Raw genomic sequence first — 16,916 nt, forward strand, 5'->3', positions numbered from 1 at the left:
ACTGGTTGTGCAGGATTATCATACATGATGTTACCACATCTTGCTGGAAGTGATATACAGTGCTGTTTACACTTGGAAAGTAATTCTTTCATATAGACATCACATTCCAAACTTTATATTGCTTATCTAAGTGGTTTTCCCCAGTTCAATCAACTAATGTGATTATGTTGCATATTTCAGTCAGTTTGAGGTGTTTCAGAGCACAAACTCTAACCATGGTGTCTCTATTGCTTTCATAGTAACAATAGAAATGTGTAAAAAGTGCTGCAGATGTCAGCGCTTTTTTTCAAATTAAAATGCTTGTTTTTAAAATTCGACATACAGTAAGGCTTCTATTTCCAATCACCTCAATATTTCAATTGTTTGACATGCAACGCAGTTTCTTGTCTCTACATATGATGTATTTTCCAACATGACATATGAAATCCCTTGAAACGTCACAAATTTGTGAGTGAAAGAAAAAATTTAGTAAATTTAAAAAGTACAATATAGCAGTCAAGTTAATGTGCATGATTTGTAGTGTAAGTTGGAGTAAGTCATATCATGTATTTATATCACTCACTCTACTATCTCTGGTTTTATGATTACGAGTCTTTTTACAATCCTACTACCCATTTTATGTTCTGAGGTAATTTCGATCCTTATTCAGGCCAACTTCTTTGAAGCAAGTAGGAAGCGCAACTCTGTTCCCATTTATTCCCAATCGTGTTTATGTAGTAATTAATTATGATGAGTAAAGTTATTTTAAGATTGCTGCTGCCACTGATCAGTGCCTGTAAACGCACATTAGAGCGTTTTCTCATCTTGTAGCTACGGATGATACAGTGGAGTGTTTCTACTGCAAACTGAGGATCAGTGACTGGACTAACCGCATGGTACCTGATGTGGTTCATCATAAGAAATCAATGCACTGTCAGTTTATGCAAGGTGGGTTATCAAAGCCTCATAGTTTGTCTTATGTTGTTTTCATTAGTTTAATCATATATGTCTATACTCCTTACACTGATCTACACTTGAAAAATGGTGAGTTACTGTTTTCACAATGACTTCATTTTTGGAATTATCAATTTTTTATTCAAATCAGAACATAGATTCGTGTGGTATAGATTACGCTTTTACCCACATAACAGCTGTGGGCCTTTGTTCTAGCACTCTGTTCTATTGAGTTCGAGCATGATGTAAATTGAAGGAAGAATTACCAATATATATTTCACAGTGTTAAAAATGTTGGAATTCGTTTTAAGTAGGCAAATTTTACATAACTCCACGAGCAGAAATGCTGTTTTATGCTGTGATAGTTTACATTAATCAAAGAGGCAGGAAAGTTGATCTAACCAAACATTTCCATATTTATTGTAGATCTAGTGCACTTATGTTCACACCAACCTTGTGTCAATTTGCTTTTAAATGACATTCAGTGTGCACCAACATTAATGGACTATGAATACTTGATCTGTTATATTGCATTATAATGTCTGAAAATGTGGCAAGACATTTTAGACATAGTTATATTAGCACAGAATATTGTCTCATGCAGGCATGAAAACCGTGCGAAATATACCTGACATACTTGCTGACATATTCAATGATGATGCACTTCCTTTACCATCAACTGAGACAGAATTGGGAGTTGTCACTGAGTCTATGAAACACCCTGAATTTGCTGTTGATTCGAGATGTAAAGATACGTTCCTCACGTGGCCTTCTGGTAATAGCAAGCTGGCTTCTGAGATGATTGAGCACCAACTTTTCTACCCAGGTATTTGGTCAAAGGATTCTCAAGGATTTATTGTATCATTCAGCATGCTCACTCTTTCATATGATGTGCTTTTCACTAGGTTGTATGTGTAAATTGTTTAGAATTGCTAGTCTGTTCTTGCAGCAATTTAATTTAGAGAATTAAAACTAAAAATATAACATAAACAAATGATGGAATAAAAAGGATAAAAATAGATCAGCTAAATTAGTTGAAAGTATGTGACCTTTAAACTAGTCTGAGTTTGAGTAGGTGACACTACGTCTCTATATCTATCTAGACACTGTTCTATGCTCTGCATCATCAAGTTTGAGTAGGTGACACTACGTCTCTATAACTATCTAGACACTGTTCTATGCTCTGCATCATCAAGTTTGAGTAGGTGACACTACGTCTCTATATCTATCTAGACACTGTTCTATGCTCTGCATCATCAAGTTTGAGTAGGTGACACTACGTCTCTATAACTATCTAGACACTGTTCTATGCTCTGCATCATCAAGTTGGAGTAGGTGACACTACATCTCTATAACTATCTAGACACTGTTCTATGCTCTGCATCATCAAGTTTGAGTAAGTGACACTACGTCTCTATATCTATCTAGACACTGTTCTATGCTCTGCATCATCAAGTTTGAGTAGGTGACACTACGTCTCTATAACTATCTAGACACTGTTCTATCTTTTGCATCATCAAAGCCACACTTGAGTTCACTTGTTTTTTGACAGTAAAAAACTTCTCTAATTATTCCTCCTGTAATGAATATTTTTACGTCCCTTATACACCTGTGTTATTTATTGTTATTAGTATTCGTCTGCAGTATTTATTAATAAGTTAATGTGTACTGCTTTGGGCTGTGAAATTTTTCAAATGGAAAAGAATTATAACGCATTCATAGGAGTATCGTATGTAGAGGTTTCGCTGTACCGGTATATTTTCATAACCTACTGTATACCATCAAATACTTACACAAGCTGATCCTAAGATGAAGAAGTGTTCTACATACATTCAGTTTGTGTACATCAACTTGGTGCCACCTGTCATCTACATGTCAGTCATTTAAATTTGATTAGTACTAACTAGTTAGTAAAACTAACTCCATGATATGGTTAGATTTGTGGGTAGCATGGTTTAAGACGAACTACTCCTGTTTAAAAGTTTGGCTAAGTTGAGGAAACATTATATAATACACCAACATTTGTGGACATCTTCAAAGAGTCTAAACATTTCTATATTGATCAGTACCAGGGGTCAAGGTGAATAGTTTTCTACCTTGCTCTGATTAGTAACATTGTCAATATTCATTATCAATACTCATTAATAGATTACACCCATTTATTAACGCTTAAAATCAGAATTGATTTTCAAACAAATTTCTAATGTTGACATGGTCGTATACAATGTGTTATAACTTTAAAAGTGGCTGGTAGTTCTGTAAACTGAAAATTGCAACTATTATCAGCACAAAATCTCCTTTTTAATGATATGTAGTGTAGCTAGCTTTCCTAAATTCTTTTATTCTGTAATAATGGGAAAAATACTTTTGATAAATAATTTTTAAATCGCCTCTAAAATGCAAAAGATTATTGGCTGTATAAACAAAAAGATAATGTTTTGTGACTTGCCATGTTAGCTATGTACATGATAGTAAGTAATGAAACCTTGTCATCATAGTAGCTTTATTATTTTGCACTACAAAGAACATGTTCTTACCAAGCACCGCGAGGAGTTTTAAGTAAGATTGTAGAATTCTTGTGATGCTCTTTTGTCTTTTTTTAAGCTTGGAGTGGGGAAGTGCTTTGTGAGTTTGTTCAAAGAGAAGGTTTTGACTTTGACTGTTTGTAAGCTATTTCATATAATTCATTTCTAGACCTAATACGTACTGAGAAACTTTGAAAACCAAAAGCGCCTGTAAAAATTGATAGTAGGAAAGAGTAACTTACTAGTTAGATCAGTTGATCAAAAACTTTGCTAAATTGTTTTTTATTGGTGGCAGCAGAATCAGAAACTTTTAGAGTTTTCACATAACAAAATTCACGTTGATTGTGTTAGGCCTACTCGTTTCATAGCAATAAGAAAAATTTAACCGGATACTCGGCTTTGACACTTTAGTCTTTTTGATTTTTTCTATTTGAAAAAAGTAATAAAACTACTTAATTTGTCAAAGTAAAATTTCAAATAGAGTTTATCTTGTAGAGAATTTTGTTAAGAGCACAGCTGAAAAAATTTATTTAGCTGCTGTTAGTGGTTGCCATGCAAAAAACAAATGAACTGCATATTGTCAAAATGTTGATTGGAACGGCTTGCCGACTTTAAATAGTCAAGTAGCTGCTGCTTATGGAACTTGTACGATAGCGTTGATTGTGGAGTTGTCACCTTTTTTTCCAGGCACTTGTAGACTCTAGTTGCGGAACAAAATTTGTTAGTAAATGATTTCAAGTGTGACTTACCTCGGAATTTAATAGCATCCTTATATGGTACGAATAAAACCAAGAGACTATTAATGCTATCCTATCCATTAATGGCTACTTGTCACCATTTTTAATTTATTCAGGACAAGGGGATGTGGTCTGCTGTTTCTCTTGTGGTGTTGATATGGCTGACTGGGCACCAACAGACAATGTTTGGAGAAGACACGCTAGGCAGTCACCAGAATGTCAGTTGGTTATACAAGAGAAAGGAGCAGATTGGATAGCAGCAACGATACAGGAGCATGGTAGATACGTGGAGCCAGAGAAGGAGCCAGTCATCCATGTGAGTAGTTCCCTATGTTATTCAAACCTCTGAGACTCACATTTAGAATATTGCGGTTTGTTTGCGAGGAATCAGACATGTTCGGTCGATAAATATTTGTAGTGTTATTTGAAATCACTCTTCAAAAGTAGCCTACTTGTACTGTCTTGTAGCTGGTTTTTCATACAGTGCATTTTTGTCTGTACTATGTATTTGTTATGTGTTTGTCATTTGGATGTTGAAATATCGAAAATTTCACTTTGCGCTAGATTTGAACCGGAGCCTGTAGTTCTCCAGACAGGCCTACTACCCACTACTCATCCAATTACCAATACTAACTAATAATTAGCATACTTATGCAGCATGTGCAAAAATATTAGCATAACTCATGCGTGAAATTATAGCAAAAATTTAGACCAGCTTAGGCTAATTCAATTCATTGGACAATTATTTTATTACCCGCAATGCTAGGTAGTATTTAATTGGTGATTAGTTAAATTTTAGATTGCTAGTTTGGATATACACATATATATATATATATATATATATATATATATATATATATATATATATAAATATATATATATATATTTCTCAAAGTTTGAGTTTTTTATGTTTTTATGCATAATTATAAAAAGAGCCGCAACGTTCTGTTTCTGTTCGATCAAACAAAGACAGTGTGATATTTCATTTTTACATTTGTACCAGTATCTGTTATAGGCTCCTGTCTATATTTGGAATTATACAATATGTCAAGTAGACAAAGGCATGCGCTCTGGATCATGGTTTTGGGCAGACATGATTTCACTTAAACTTTCTGAGTTGCTCTAATTAAACTTGAATCCTTCCATATATGCGATACTGTCAGTCATCAGATCACATAGTGATCATTACAGTATTGAGAGGTACCAGTGTCAACGGATTCAAAGTTTTGATGGATAGTTTCTGGTGGAACAGTAACCTCTTTCATACACACTTCTATGCAAGAATTGTTACTATTAATTCAACATATTCAGGTTTTGTATTTTATTTTTTCAATTCATATTTCTCAATTCGTATATTCCTTATTTGTTTTCTCAATTCGCATTCAAAAATAAGCACTCTACAACTAAGCCAAACAAGAAGTAATGATCTAAGTCGTTATCATTTACCATATCCAAACGCTAATTATTTTAGCAATGTGCCCACGCATTACAATCCCTCTGTTAAGAAATTTTTTTCGTATGGTTTAATTACTATATATGGGGTCAAGGCCAATTCTTCTTACGCGGACAATCATAGGAAGAGCCACAACATTCTCTCTCCACTCGGTCAGACAAAAACAGTACGATATCTCATTTTTACATTTGTACCAGTATCGAGAGGTACCAGTATTCTCGTATTCAAAGTTTTGATGGATAGCTTTTGGTGAAACAGTAACCTTTTTATACATCCACACTTCTATGCAGAAAATTGTTATTATTAATTCAACATATTCAGTTTTTTTTTTCTCAATTCATATTAATTTTACCATTACCGAATCATATTTTATTGTAATCGTAGCAAAACCGACTTAAATTAGCTATACTTGCTATTTATTTCACATTTAAATCTAAACCCTTTTGTAGTTGTTTTATTTTTTTAACTTATTTGACCTGCACAAAACATTTTCTTCATAATATGAAGTTTGAAAGTTACAGTTGTTGGACAAAGTTTGAAAACTTTTAGTTGTTTTCATTTTTTCCTAATTTATTTCAACTACACAAAACACTTTTCTCATGATATGAAGTTTGAAAGTTCAAATGGCAAGTGTTGTTATATGTTAAATATAAATCAATTTCTGTGTAAAGACTTTTTTATTACCCGGGCAGCACCGGGTAGTACAGCTAGTACATAGCTAATATATACAATATATATATAATAGCTATATATTTCTCAAAGTTGTTTGTATGTCAAGCTATATCTATTGAAATCTTGGAATAACGAATACGTGTCGCAGAAGATTTGATCTCAGGCCCACCCATTCCTAAGGCAAATACCTTACCAATTAAGTCACATGAACTTGATAGATTTATATGGCGGTATATGTCGTTATATGGGTGTAAATACACTACCGCTCTCGGTTACGATGCACCATGATGGCCCAACATCATGAAAAGCGGTAGGGGAGCGTAATTTTATGTGTGCCCACTTTTGAGAGTAAGTAGTTAGCTCTTATTAGTAAGCTCTGTTATATTAACCATTGACAATCTGTCAGGCTAATAGCGAGTGGCAGGCAACTAAATTACCTCTTATTGTTTATAAGCTGATTTTTAATACCCGTGCAATGCCGGGTGGCGTTCCACTTGTATATACATGCATACATATACTGGGTGAATTTTTAATGTTGCATGATCATAAAGTAATTAATTTAAGTAACCAAAGCTAGTAACTTAACTTACTATTAAAAAGATGTGTCCTCAGTCTGAAGTCAGCTTGTTACGTCACGCTACTCGAAGTTATCTCTTACACAATCTTAACTTTGAAGTGGCCAAATAGTAACCAATACTACTTTTGCTAGCACTACATAAGTAGGTGCACTATTATTCCATAGTATAGCAAAGACAGCATGTCATAGAGGGTTAGCTTGCCTGTCTGCAGTTCTAGAGGTTCTTGATGCAAATCCAGTATGAAACCGATTTTTAGTTCCTAAAACTTTATCACTTCAACTGGACATGTGAACAACAGACGGCCAACAGACAAGCACTGAGATTTATTATATATAGATATAATTTTATTGATTCTCGTAAAAGTTAATTAAATGGGGCAAACTGAATGTCTTGTATGTTTTTGATAATGAAGCCCAACTAACAATGAAGGTTATCTACAGTACATCGAAATAATCAGAGAAAATAAACTTTCTGCTGTTTATTAGGATACATCATTTGGTATCTGCATATTTTTATTAAAGAATTGAAGAATATTTCAGTCTTCATTAATGTTTAATACTATCTATTTGAATCTCTTTTTTTAGATTGTTACAACAAAGATGCTACGTTCGAGGATGGACAATACAGCTACTCAAAATGTCCTTCAAATGATCTCTCCAGACTACCCACGAGAGGAAGTGAGAAGTGCACTTATTCAGAACATTAAGGTATAATATGTTGAATTCCTAAGGTGAGCGGGAGTTAGACTGCAATTATTAGCCTATTTCTCATTTGACTTACTGTTTATAAAGATTTGTTCTATATGTAGATCTGACTTATGTAATTATGCTGAGAAGCTGCTGTATCTCACTGTTACTTAACTTATTACCTATAAAATAAAAGAAGAATACAGTAACAGTGCTCCTTGCTTATGTTTGCTTCGCGGTTTTCTTCTCATGATTTTTTACCACATTTGCACAAGCTGTACACTCACTGTCAAAGCCATTTGGTCCTTAAAAATATGCAGTTTCTATACTTATTTAATAATGACATCTTCATCACTATTCTAACATCTTCATCACAATTCTGACATCTTTATCAAATTCCTATCAGGTGGCTTTGAAAATGCAAACAATAAATTTTGTTACAACGGTATCAGTCAGTAATATGTGATCAGTGCTTGAAACAAAAATATGTATATTAGGTCTTTGCTAGATATATCAAAGTGCGTTTTAGAAAGGTCTGAGTAAAAGATTTGCATTATCTCAGGCAGTATTGACCTACACTCTATTACCGAGCTACCATGTAGTGATTTGTATGACAAGGTTGAAATTATATTAGCCTTAGCTCTATTCAGTTGAATGTCAAAGTCAGTCAATATACTGCATAGTCTGTGATTGAAGGGCTCAAATTTCTTCCTCATGCCTACTGTGTATTTTTGAAGTATGGCGGACCTGATTTCATGGACCGGGCATCTATCGTACGAGCCATGCTGAAGCGTAGAGAAGATGCAAGGCAGTTTGTGGCAGTTCAGAGAGCTATAGCCAGCGAGCCTGCACCACCAGAGGTTGTAACTCCACCTCAGGGACCTGGAGATCAAAAAAAGCCTGCAACTCAGTCAACAGTCCAACCACCAGCAGCAGCCACTGATGAACCAAGCACATCACGTGCCATGTCACCACCACCAGAAGAGCAGCCAATAGAGTCTGCTGAGTTTGAAGCTTTTCCATTAGGCTCAATAAGTAAGAAGTGTTTACTCAGAATAATCCCATGATGACTTATATTGTTATCTACACTATTACTAATAATTTTTAGCTTTTTTATGTTTCTGTTGTACTTTTAGCTTTAACAAAGATAGTAGTGAGGCAGACCCAAAGACCACCATTTAACTGTATGATCTGTAAACATACTCGACCAGGTGTGGCATTCTTCCAATGTGGACATATTGGTAAGAGATTATATTAAGTTGCTTGAATCTGGTACTGAGTGAGCACAGTATGTTGAGGTCTTTAGAAATTTGTCATCATGAAACAGTCCGTTCAAGCTTTGATTCTATTTCATTATACCTTTGTTATATTATTGTCCTAGCAAACTTAATGAGATTTGAATATTATTGTATTTAGTGATTTAAATGTAGTTATTGTAGTTATTGTTTGAATGATTTAGTAGAGCTATGACCTTGCCTCATCGAGATCTGGTCTAAGCAATAAATCGAGACAGCACAGGAGCAATCTTCTCACACAGTTGGACAATTCAACGTTTTCTATCTGTGAATTTGTTTGCGAACCTTTTCCGGTAGTTCTTGCGGTTCCGGCCTGTAGACTAGTAATAGTTTGAAACGATATGTATATCTTGTAAGTAGAGGTGGAACGAGACACTAGACGTCTCGAGTATCGACCTGTCTCATCTCGTATCGGTCTCGTCTCGAGTTAACTATTGCCAAACTCGAGACAGGAAATAGAACTAAAGCGCATGCGCACGGTCGTTAAAACATGGTTTCTTGCGGTAGCAACAACTCCATATATTGTAACGGATTGCGGGCAGCTGCCTTTAAAGTTCTACCCGGTCCGTTACTACCTGTTGCTATTGATTATGTTGGCCACTGAGTCTAATCATGTAGTCCGGACAACGGCCCTGTTATATTTTAGTTCGGTTCTGTGTTTTTAAAACAGATACCGGGTCGTATCTAATTGCTCTTCGGATAATCCAATTTAATAAATTGGATAACTTTTGCGGGTAAAATGTCTGTATTTTATCGTATCGTGTCTAAACACCAACTGACCTTCATAAAATTCGGGCCTCTTTTACGTATATACTACCAATCGCGGGTAAAACTTGCCCGGACACGGAGAAATGAACGAAAGGCCGTGTCGACCATAGTCCGCGTTCGGTTAACAATGACGTTTTGTTAACTCAATATAAGAATATACATGTATACAGTAATTAATATAATTTCATGAGTACAATTTAAATATAATTCACATACTACAGCTAATACACAAACAAAACTTAAAATTAATGAAACGATAAGAATGAAAGTGTTATCGTGTGTTCTTTTAGTTGCGGTATTTCTTTGTAGAGCGACGGCTATCGGTTTCATTACACATTACATTAAAAAGTAAGAGCTATTCAATAAATGGTAAAAATATACATGTACAAAGCAATATGTTTATAATAGTTATGATCAATCAAGCTCAAAATTCTTAGAATATATAACTTCGGTATTTTAGAGCTGTTTGTGTCACTTTTGTTTACAAAAACTACATGCATATCACTATTAAAATGTTGTATTTAAATCGTTTACACCAGGTGAAAATTCAATTTAAAAATAGATTTATTAATTTATATATACCGAGTAGCTAGTACTTGTGTAGTGAAATCATCACCAAATGCTCATTATTTTACTGTCTCGTGTCTCGAGTCTCGACTTTTCACAAGACAGTGTCTCGAGTCTCGTCTCGAACTTAAAAAACCTGTCTCGTTCCACCTCTACTTGTAAGCACTATTTTGCAACTATTGATGTTTTTTTCCTACAGTTCAAAACCAGTGCTAGTTTTACTTGTCCATGAACTACGTTTAGGGTTTTTGGTAGTTTAAAAAGTGGTTGATAGCAAAACGGTGTAAGAAGTTTGGAAAAACTGTGAAACACTGAAGACCGACAAGGCTGTGTGCATGCAATGTAAAACTGTGATAAAAGGCACTGGATCAAACACATTTAAAATAAACCGTCATATGGAGCGGCCGCGGGACATCTGAAGCGGCCACGTGGCATTGGTGTTGTTAAAAAGAGAAAACTAAGAGGATCACATTAAATGCCATCGGTGCCAGCGGAAGGAACTCCAACACTAAAAGCATTGTTAAGCTTAAAAGCAAAATACGACAGAGGTACTTGGAAGGTAAAAACGTTGAAGTACAAATGAGCAAAGACGGAATTTTTAGATCGTCAGCCCTTATCAGTTGTATAGTATCAAAAACTTGTGGAGCTTCTAAAAGAAGCATATCTTAGATATATTTTGCCATCTCATAACACTTTACGCTACAAAATTATTCCATCACTCTATACAGAGTGCGCTAAAAAGCTGAAGTCCGATATCAGATACTACAAATACTCGTACATGTTTGGTTCACTCATTCTATTCATCCTTACTAGCAATGCATGGACCAGTTAAACTAATGCCAGTTTTGTCACTTACACCCTCTACTTTGTGAAAGACTTAAAAGTTAAGAGCAAAACGCTGCCCACAGTGGAATTAGCTGAACGCCACACATTAAACAATCAATAGGCCTATTTGCTCAGCACCTTCCAAGAATGAGAAACTCTTTCTTTTGCTGAAAAGTAAAGAAGGGCATGATAGAGAACATGCAGATATGCATGGGTGCCAAATATTATCATTTATCAATTGTTATCCATATCATAATTCATCATTGCTTTGTTTTAGTCTGCTGTCTACGGTGCGCTCTAATCAGAGAAACGTGCCCTTTTTGTAAACAAAAAATATCTGGCACTATCAGGATGCGCCCTGATAATATGTATAGACCTAGAGATCAGGAGGAGGCTGCCAATCAGTCTACTAGACAACCATCCAGTCCCTCCAATCAGAGAGAACCTGAACAGTCACTTCCTCTGGCTGTCCCAATAAGTAAGCTAAGCTGTATTTAAACAAAATATTTTTATTATATTACATTTTTATATACATTGTATATACATACATTGTATATACATTACATATATACATTTGTATCACCCTGTATACTAAAATTTGTGGCTTTCAGTGTTTTGCATATCTATGTTTCATCTTGTAGCACGGCCACAGCCAAAGATCATAAACTGTGTGATCTGTGAGGAGGCGCCAGTAGCTGCTGAATTTTTACCATGTGAACATACAGGTAAATAATTAGCTCTATTTCTTGGCCTTCTTGCATGAAAAACGCAACTTCTATTGACATTAACTAGTGTACTTCTACTGACATTAACTAGTATACTTCTATTGTCATCAGCTAGTGTACTTCTATTGTCATCAGCTAGTGTACTTCTATTGTCATCAGCTAGTATACTTCTATTGTCATCAGCTAGTGTACTTTTATTGTCATCAGCTAGTGTACTTTTATTGTCATCAGTTAGTATACTTCTTTTGTCATCAGCTAGTGTACTTCTATTGTCATCAGCTAGTGTACTTCTATTGTCATCAGTTAGTGTCCTTCTATTGTCATCAGCTAGTGTACTTCTATTGTCATCAGCTTGTGTACTTCTATTGTCATCAGCTAGTGTACTTCTATTGTCATCAGCTAGTATACTTCTATTGTCATCAGCTAGTGTACTTCTATTGTCATCAGCTAGTGTACATCTATTGTCATCAGCTAGTGTACTTCTATTGTCATCAGTTAGTGTCCTTCTATTGTCATCAGCTAGTGTACTTCTATTGTCATCAGCTAGTGTTCTTCTATTGTCATCAGCCTGTGTACTTCTATTGTCATCAGTTAGTGTACCTTTATTGTCATCAGTTAGTATACTTCTTTTGTCATCAGCTTGTGTACTTCTATTGTCATCAGCTAGTGTTCTTCTATTGTCATCAGCCTGTGTACTTCTATTGTCATCAGCTAGTGTACTTCTATTGTCATCAGTTAGTATACTTCTATTGTCATCAGTTAGTGTACTTCTATTGTCATCAGTTAGTATACTTCTTTTGTCATCAGCTTGTGTACTTCTATTGTCATCAGCTAGTGTACTTCTATTGTCATCAGTTAGTGTACTTCTATTGTCATCAGCTAGTGTACTTCTATTGTCATCAGCTAGTGTACTTCTATTGTCATCAGCTAGTGTACTTCTATTGTCATCAGTTAGTGTACCTTTATTGTCATCAGTTAGTGTAATTCTATTGTCATCAGCTAGTGTACTTCTATTGTCATCAGCTAGTGTACTTCTATTGTCATCAGCTAGTATACTTCTATTGTCATCAGCTAGTGTACCTTTATTGTCATCAGTTAGTGTATTTCTATTGTCATCAGCTAGTGTACTTCTATTGTCATCAGCTGGTGTACTTCTATTGTCATCAGCTAGTGTACTTCTATTGTCATCAGTTAGTGTACTTCTATTGTCATCAGCTAGTGTACCTTTATTGTCATCAGCTGGTGTACTTCTATTGTCATCAGCTAGTGTACTTCTATTGTCATCAGCTAGTGTACCTTTATTGTCATCAGTTAGTGTACTTCTATATATTGTCATCAGCTATTGCACTTCTATTGTCATCAGTTAGTGTACATCTATTGTCATCAGTTAGTGCACTTCTATTGTCATCAGCTGGTGTACTTCTATTGTCATCAGCTAGTGTACTTCTATTGTCATTAGTTAGTGTACGTTTTTACGTACTAACATAAGGCTATCTCATAAATTTGTCTGCATTGATAGAACTAACTTTAGTGCGACGCACTCTTCAAATAAGCAGCATTTCTATTTTTTTGTTACATATTCAACTCTGACATTCTCAATAAACTTTGGAGTTGTCTATTTGGAGTTGTTTGTTCACAAGCTCAAATAGCTTGAATATAGTTACACAAGTACTTTTAGACGTTGCCTTGATAAGTATATAGTTTGTTAATTTGGTAGCCTGCTGCCTCTCATGTGCTCGGGATATGAAGCAGTGTCCTCTATGCAGAAGAGATGTTCATAAGGTTCAACCACTTTAGAGTGATATACCGTTGTTTATTTCAATCTTAGTAATTGCTTATAGTATACCAAATGTTTTAAATCTATATTTCTACGTGATTTTATAATTCTTTTATATCCTTATTAATACTTTGTTCAAGCGTTATGCGTGGTCACTCATGTTATATGTTTGTATAACTTTTATTTTATCTATGTTATTTAATCTTGCATTATGCATTTAATCTTATGCTATTTGTTTGTTTTTCATGTAACTTCAGCTAGTGTGAGCTTGTCTCATACAATATAAATGCTCTAAGCTACAAGATGTTTGACCTCACTAGAATGTTTGTAAACCAATCGGAATTGATTGATCTGGGTGAAGACTGTAACAGCAGTAGCTTCAACAGTTGGGTAAATAAGTTAGAATTAATGGCAAAATGAGAAGAACCTAACGACTCTCTTGCCATTGTTTTTATTAGTAGCAGAATTTGTTGTACATGTATATCAACAAATTGCAAAAAATGGTCAAAAAGATTTTACAAAACTGAAAACAGGTTTGTTGGCAGCCTAAAGGTACGGCCACTAGTGACAATTACTTTGTTGGTTTTGACCAAAATCATGAAATGAACAAAAAACAGAACTATTCGGCCAAAATTCACAGAATTTTCAAAGCTGTGCATGCACATCGGAATCGTCGACAAAACGCTTTTAATTGATTGAACAAATTATTGGCGAGCCCGATTCTAGCAGCTTTTGTTATTGCTATAGTCCAAGACACGTATTACGGCACACAATAAAAGTACTAACACAATTCAACATAGTACATACGATGCAACTGCCTAAATTGCGCTATTGTTAGTTCCTCATCGTTTGGACAGCATGGCTACAAATCGTTTCTTTTTTTTAAATAGCATTTTTGTTTTTAGCAGCTAAAGCTCCGTTGTAAAAAGAATTGCCATCTTTAGCGCAATCAAGTCAGTTGCTCCAATATGTATTTATTATGTTAAATTGCGTAAGTATTTTTTTTGCGTGTCGCGTTATGTGGTTATGTGTCTTGGACTATATAAAATGCGAAAGCTGCTAGAATCGTGCGCACTAAAAAGTTTTTCAACCAATTAAAAGCGTTTCGTCGACGATTTCAGTGTGCATGCACAGCTCTAACAATTCTATGAATTCCAGCCAAATAATTTTGGGTTTTTCGTTCATTTCGTGATTTTGGTCAGAACCAACAAAAAAATTGTAACGTGTGGCCGTACTCGCAAGATTGACTAACTTCAAGGCTTATGCGCAGTTTGAAATAAGGACTCTACAAAAAGCTCAGTCTGTTCATGTTTGTGCTACGGACCTAAGGTAATTAGTAGCATTAATAGTTCGATCTGGTGCTGACATTTTGCTGATTTGTGCACTTATTGTAGGCCTACTTATTCATATTGCATCATAATTAAAGTTTATGGCAGCCGTCAAAAATATAACGTTTGCTGATCTGGTGTGCCACTCAACAATAATGCTCACAAAACTAAATGAAGCTTTTACTGCAATGTGTGCGGCCAGACGATTTGTGAGAACACTAAACATTATCATTGTTCTGGATCATATTTGTCAAAGAATTGTAAATATAGATGACTCATGGTAATTATATTGGATATAAGACACATATAGTGCAATATGCTAGATCATATAAGGGATATTCCTTGCCTATATTCTAGTGTAAGCTGTTGCAGATTTGTAGCAAGAATTTTTATGTTTGTGTAACAAGGTTTATTTGTGATAAATACTTATTTGCTTTTACGATGCACTACTGCGGTGTTTGACACCCATATTTGACTAATGGATGAATATGCACTACTTTCTACATCATGCGAGAGTTTTTGGAAGTTGTATTTAGTTTATTAGTTTAAATGAATAAAAGTTTTTTACTACAGATCTCAGGATTCTAGAGAGGTCACAGATACCATGAAAACTGTATATTCATATTAAAACGTTTAATGTTTTTAAGTGTGACATTGGTAGTCGTTATGATTGTAAGAAAGACAGGAACTTTGCACGTGAAGTAGAATTTAGGATAGTAACTAGTTGTTCTTGTTATCTTATTTCTAATAAGTGAGCTAGAAGCGATAGCAAAAGTTTACCGTAGAAATTTGATGGTAAAGTTAATAACCCACCTGCATACAGAGCTACAGTGTTTGCATCTGAATTATTTCCTTGTCTAGTGGCATGATGCTCAGATGAGCTAATCCATCATCCTTGGGAATTCCAAATGCAAGTGAAGTAGAACACGAGCAGTATAAAAAATAAATCAGGAAGTAATTGTAAAGCTAAAACTAAATGAGACAAAAAAGAAAGGTTTTGAGTTGCATTAATTAGAATCTGGTCAATTAGTTAATGTCGAAGCTCATATATTAGTTCTGGGGTAATTATTAAAAAGGGAAACCCACCTGAGGAGTATCGGGTACAATTAAATATAAATTACTTGAGCAACAATAGGAAATGTCTGCTTGTGCTGATGAGAAAAACACTGATATAGTATGAAAAATAATTTAAATTAGGAGTTGTGCTCTACCAAAATGCTACTGGTCAGGAAAAGACGATTTCTTAATTGGTAGAAACTGTGCTTCATAAAAATGGTAGGACTGCTGATGATCATATTGTTAATGATGATTTTCTACTTCCTGTATAGGATGACTGTATTATTAATAGAAATGTTACTACTGAGCATTTCTGTCATAATAATAAGCACACCCGTTGGAAAATTTTAATCCAGTTGATGAAAGGGCCACTGTTACAAGAATTATTGAGTAAGCAGCCTAACAAACAAGAAAGATGTGGTCTATAATCACCCTAGTTTTAGTTTTAAATATGCTGCTAGGCGAGGCACCAGTTAGAGGAGTCAATAAACATAAAGAAAGAGTACTAGGTAGTTTCGGATAACGCTTGAGTTTATTGTAGCTATAGTTCTACCTTCTCATACAGCTAGTGGTATCTCTCAGGAGCCATGCATAGTCCAGAGTGCAAGTAGCATTAGTCTGAGTATCTTGTCTGCAAGGGACATGTATCAAGCCAACGGGAGTGATCCTGAGTAGTCTGATAAAATGTCTGCTTGTGCTGATGAGAAAAACACTGATATAGTATGAAAAATAATTTAAATTAGGAGTTGTGCTCTACCAAAATGCTATTGGTCAGGAAAAGACGATTTCTTAATTGGTAGAAACTGTGCTTCATAAAAATGGTAGGACTGCTGATGATCATATTGTTAATGATGATTTTCTACTTCCTGTATAGGATGACTGTATTAGTAATAGAAATGTTACTACTGAGCATTTCTGTCATAATAATAAGCACACCCGTTGGAAAATTTTAATCCAGGTGATGAAAGGGCTACTGTTACAAGAATTATTG

General features: G+C 34.9%; 1 protein-coding gene across 1 annotated transcript in view; it reads left to right on the forward strand.

Annotated features, from left to right (window-relative positions):
* Positions 1 to 16,916, forward strand: part of LOC137407090 (baculoviral IAP repeat-containing protein 7-like) — a 63,196-nt gene that overhangs the window by 2,802 nt on the left and 43,478 nt on the right. The window contains exons 3-6 of the mRNA XM_068093694.1: positions 811 to 927; positions 1,538 to 1,759; positions 4,312 to 4,511; positions 7,483 to 7,605. Coding sequence (XP_067949795.1) covers positions 811 to 927; positions 1,538 to 1,759; positions 4,312 to 4,511; positions 7,483 to 7,605 — 662 coding nt within the window. The remainder of the gene's footprint in view (positions 1 to 810; positions 928 to 1,537; positions 1,760 to 4,311; positions 4,512 to 7,482; positions 7,606 to 16,916) is intronic.

The sequence above is a fragment of the Watersipora subatra genome, chromosome 10 (genome assembly GCF_963576615.1).
Source record: "Watersipora subatra chromosome 10, tzWatSuba1.1, whole genome shotgun sequence".
NCBI classification, from domain to species: domain Eukaryota; kingdom Metazoa; phylum Bryozoa; class Gymnolaemata; order Cheilostomatida; family Watersiporidae; genus Watersipora; species Watersipora subatra.